Here is a 4,019-nt window from a genome sequence, read left to right as displayed (position 1 = left end):
GGTCTTCCACATTGATGCCGGCCAACGTGACCATCCGGTTGAGCCTCGCCGAGCGAGTGACAACCGCCACTGTGACCAGCTGCTTCTGCTTGATATTCTTCTTCGTTAACGCGGTCATGTTGTACACCTTGAGAAGTAAACGCTTGTTTCGGGAGACATCGCGCTACATCCTGATGTATCACCTGCTGCTTGGAGACACGCTGCTGCTGGCCCTCACCCAGCTGTTGTACTTGCTGACCACCGGCGGCATCACCCTCACGTACCCCGTGTGCGGCGTGCTCGTCATGCTCAGCAATGCTGTCAGTTGGAATCCGCCTCTGGTGCTGGTGGTAATGTCGCTTGAGAGATACGTGGCTGTGTGTCACCCTCTCAGACACGCTTCCATCATTACCGTCAGGAACACGGCGGTGGCCGTGCTCGCCGTGTGGGTCTTCTGTTTTCTAAATGGACTCATTCAAGGGCTTTTACTGATGATGTTTCCTTTTGACCAGCTGGAGAGTCTGCACATGGCACGGTTGTGCAACTACGTCAACCTGTTCCTCGTGCCCATTCTTCAATATTACCACAAAGTTTACACATATTTCCTGTTCATCTCAGCAAGCCTGAGCATCGTGTTCAGCTTTATCGGCGTGACGGTGGTAGCCAGATCGGCGGCCCCTGACAAAGACTCGGCCCGTAAAGCTCGCAATACGCTGCTGCTGCACCTGCTGCAGCTTGGCCTCTGCCTGCTGTCAGTGCTCTACGTCGCCATCATGGCACTTATCTCGTCTTTGTTGAGCCGCTTGATGTGGATAAGGGTGCAGACCGTTTTGTTTGTGTGCTTTTTTCTCCTGCCCAGATGCCTGACGTCTCTTGTTTACGGCCTGAGAGATAAGAGCCTCAGAGTCGTGCTCGTGTATCATCTCTGCTGTCACCTCAAAATGTCAGGCACGGCTGTCAAAACTGCTCCTGCGTCCTGAGAGCATCTAAGACACATTCAAACTTTGCACTCTACTGCCTTCAATGCAAATAAATGCTCACATGTGCATGGTGCCATGTTTAATTTATTTCATAAATTATTTATTTCATACACTGACTTGGGGAAGTAATGTCTTGCTACTGGGTGGAGTAGGATGTTTGTTGACATATTTTATGTATGAGCTTGCTTTATAGCATAATATGCTATAAAGCTATGCTATTAATTTGAAAGGCCACTCCGTATTTCCGTTTCCTGTTTTCAAACCTCCGTATCAGGTGCCAAACAGAAGCACGCTGCTGTCACTGTGAGTCGATCATTTTTCAGAGGAGCAACACACACGGAACACAAGATGGATAACAACTTTTCCTGAAGGTGAAGTTTTTACAAAAACACAATTTAACTTTTTGCTGAACCAAATGTATGCTCATTAAATATGAAATTGATAAAATATTGATATATTTTTTGTGTAACAGATGTTAAAGGCGTAGGACCTGCTAAGTTTATTCTTTCGATTCTTTTTCGGCCATGTATGTGAACCACTGCGAAACGTTCTTATGTTGCTTTCGTTGCTTAAATGTGTTTGTTGCTTTGTATATTTTGTTTATTTTGTTTTCACACGTGTATTTTTTTAACCAATCTGTTATTTGTATATACATGTTGGAAATAAAAAAAATAAAAAATTAAACATTATACACAATTTAGGCTGAGGTCAAATACAAACACAATATGCGCACATCCATGAAAGTCAGCCATTGCCCATGACATTATGTGTAACTGAATAAGTTTACTTCTTTGCTCTTTTTCAACTGGTGTCCCCACTGACACACAAACGTAACACCCATAGGACTCATTAATGCAGTCAATATTTTGTCAAAACATTTGAATAATGAATGTGCCTAAATGAGCCTTTTGGGGACAAGGTCAGTCGGTCACAAGCACGTCAGAAGAAAACATGGCAGCCAAACACTTAATTAAGACAACAACAACAAACAATGATGTCATTGACAAAGTTCAGTCTGAAGTTTACTTTTGCATCAGATGCACATGTAATATCTACGGAGCCCCTGGCACCAGAGGGGCTCAAGGCATACTTGTTTGAGAAACATTGCTAGCTTATTGCTAGCAATCAATGGAAAACACCATTGACCAGTGACCCAACATTAGCATTAGTTGATGTTCACAGGCATATATTCTTCCTTGTCTGTGATAAACGAGTTAGGTTAATAAAGTTCATTCACAACTTTCTTCATCTATTCTTTTTATCTTCGTGTGTTTTCATGCACCGCACCGCATTGTCCCTAAGCGGCCAATGTATGTAGAGCAGAAGCAGCAGGTATTTCTATCAATAGACCCCCGTTTGAAACCCAAGCGGTGTTTTGTTGTTGGACTTCTGTGCTCGTCACGGACTGACCATAACGAACACCATGTTCAAGCACAAGGGTGTCCATATGTGCACTTGGCACCAGGACACCCTAGACCACAGTTCGATGATCGACTTTGTAGTCGTGTCATCGGATTTGCGGCCGTATGTGTTGGACACTCGGGTTAAGAGAGGGGCGGAGCTGTCAACTGATCACCACCTGGTGGTGTGTTGGCTCCGATGGCGGGGTAAGATGCTGGTCCGACCAGGCAGGCCCAAACGTATTGTGGGGGTCTGCTGGGAATGTCTGGCAGAATCCCCTGTCAGAAAGAGTTTCAACGCCCACCTCCGGCAGAGCTTCTCTGTTGTCCCGGGGGTGGCGGGGGACGTTGAGTCCGAATGGACCATGTTCCGTGCTTCCATTGTTGAAGCGGCCGATCGGAGCTGTGGCCGTAAGGTGGTTGGTGCCTGTCGGGACGGCAATCCTCGAACCCTCTGGTGGACACCAGCGGTAAGGGATGCCGTCAAGCTGAAGAAGGAGTCCTATTGGGCCTTTTTGGCCTGTGGGACTCCGGAGGCTGCTGACAGGTACCGGCTGGCCAAGCGGAATGCGGCTTCGGTGGTCGCTGAGGAAAAAACTCGGACATGGGAGGAGTTCGGTGAGGCCATGGAGAACGACTTCCGGACAGCTTCGAGGAAATTCTGGTCCACCATCCGGCGTCTCAGGAGAGGAAAGCAGTGCGCCATTAACACTGTGTATAATGGAGATGGGGTGCTGTTGACCTCGACTTGGGACGTCGTGAATCGGTGAGGAGAATACTTCGAAGACCTCCTCAATTCCACCAACACGCCTTCCTTTGAGGAAGCAGGATCTGGGGACTCTGAGGTGGGCCTCCCTATCTCTGGGGTCGAAGTCACTGAAGTGGTTGGAAAGCTTCTCGGTGGCAGGGCCTCGGGGGTGGATGAGGTTCGCCCGGAGTTCCTAAAGGCTCTGGATGTAGTGGGGCTGTCGTGGTTGACACGTCTCTACAACATCGCGTGGACATCAGGGACAGTGCCTCTGGATTCGCAGACCGGGGTGGTGGTTCCTCTTTTTAAGAAGGGGGACCGGAGGGTGTGTTCCAACTTTAGAGGGATCACACTCCTCAGCCTCCCAGGTAAGGTCTATTCGGGGGTGCTGCAGAGGAGGATCCGTCGGGAAGTTGAATCTCGGATTCAGGAGGAGCAGTGTGGTTTTCGTCCCGGCCGTGGAACAGTGGACCAGCTCTACACCCTCAGCAGGATCCTTGAGGGTGCGTGGGAGTTCGCCCAACCAGTCCACATGTGCTTTGTGGACTTGGAGAAGGCGTTTGACCGTGTCCCTCGGGGAGTCCTGTGGGGGGTGCTTCGGGAGTATGGGGTACCGGGCCCCCTGATACGGGCTATTCGGTCCCTGTACGACCGATGTCAGAGTTTGGTCCGCATTGCCGGCAGTAAGTCGAATTTGTTTCCTGTGAGGGTCGGACTCCGCCAAGGTTGCCCTTTGTCACCGATTCTGTTCGTAATTTTTATGGACAGAATTTCTAGGCGCAACCGGAGTGTCGAGGGGGTCCGGTTTGGTGGCCTCAACATTGCATCTCTGCTTTTTGCAGATGATGTGGTGCTGTTGGCTTCTTCAAGCCGTGATCTCCAGCTCTCGCTGGAGCGGTTTGCAGCCAAGTG

General features: G+C 49.3%; 1 protein-coding gene across 1 annotated transcript; it reads left to right on the top strand.

Moving 5' to 3' along the window:
- Positions 1–77: 77 nt before the first annotated feature.
- On the top strand, positions 78–959 carry LOC147160561 (odorant receptor 131-2-like). The gene has a single exon (XM_086099045.1). The coding sequence runs from the start codon at positions 117–119 to the stop codon at positions 957–959; it is 843 nt and encodes a 280-aa protein (XP_085955171.1). The 5' UTR covers positions 78–116.
- Positions 960–4,019: the final 3,060 nt, after the last annotated feature.

This window comes from Leptonotus elevatus, chromosome 16, assembly GCF_054856555.1.
Source record: "Leptonotus elevatus isolate MCC_2025b chromosome 16, RoL_Lele_1.0, whole genome shotgun sequence".
NCBI classification, from domain to species: domain Eukaryota; kingdom Metazoa; phylum Chordata; class Actinopteri; order Syngnathiformes; family Syngnathidae; genus Leptonotus; species Leptonotus elevatus.
Note: the sequence above shows the minus strand (reverse complement) of the source record. Positions and strands in the feature narration are given on the sequence as shown.

What these genes read in the sequence shown, in the direction of transcription:
- LOC147160561 (XM_086099045.1), top strand. Translation starts at nt 117, where the DNA reads ATGTTGTACACCTTGAGAAGTAAACGCTTGTTTCGGGAGACATCGCGC.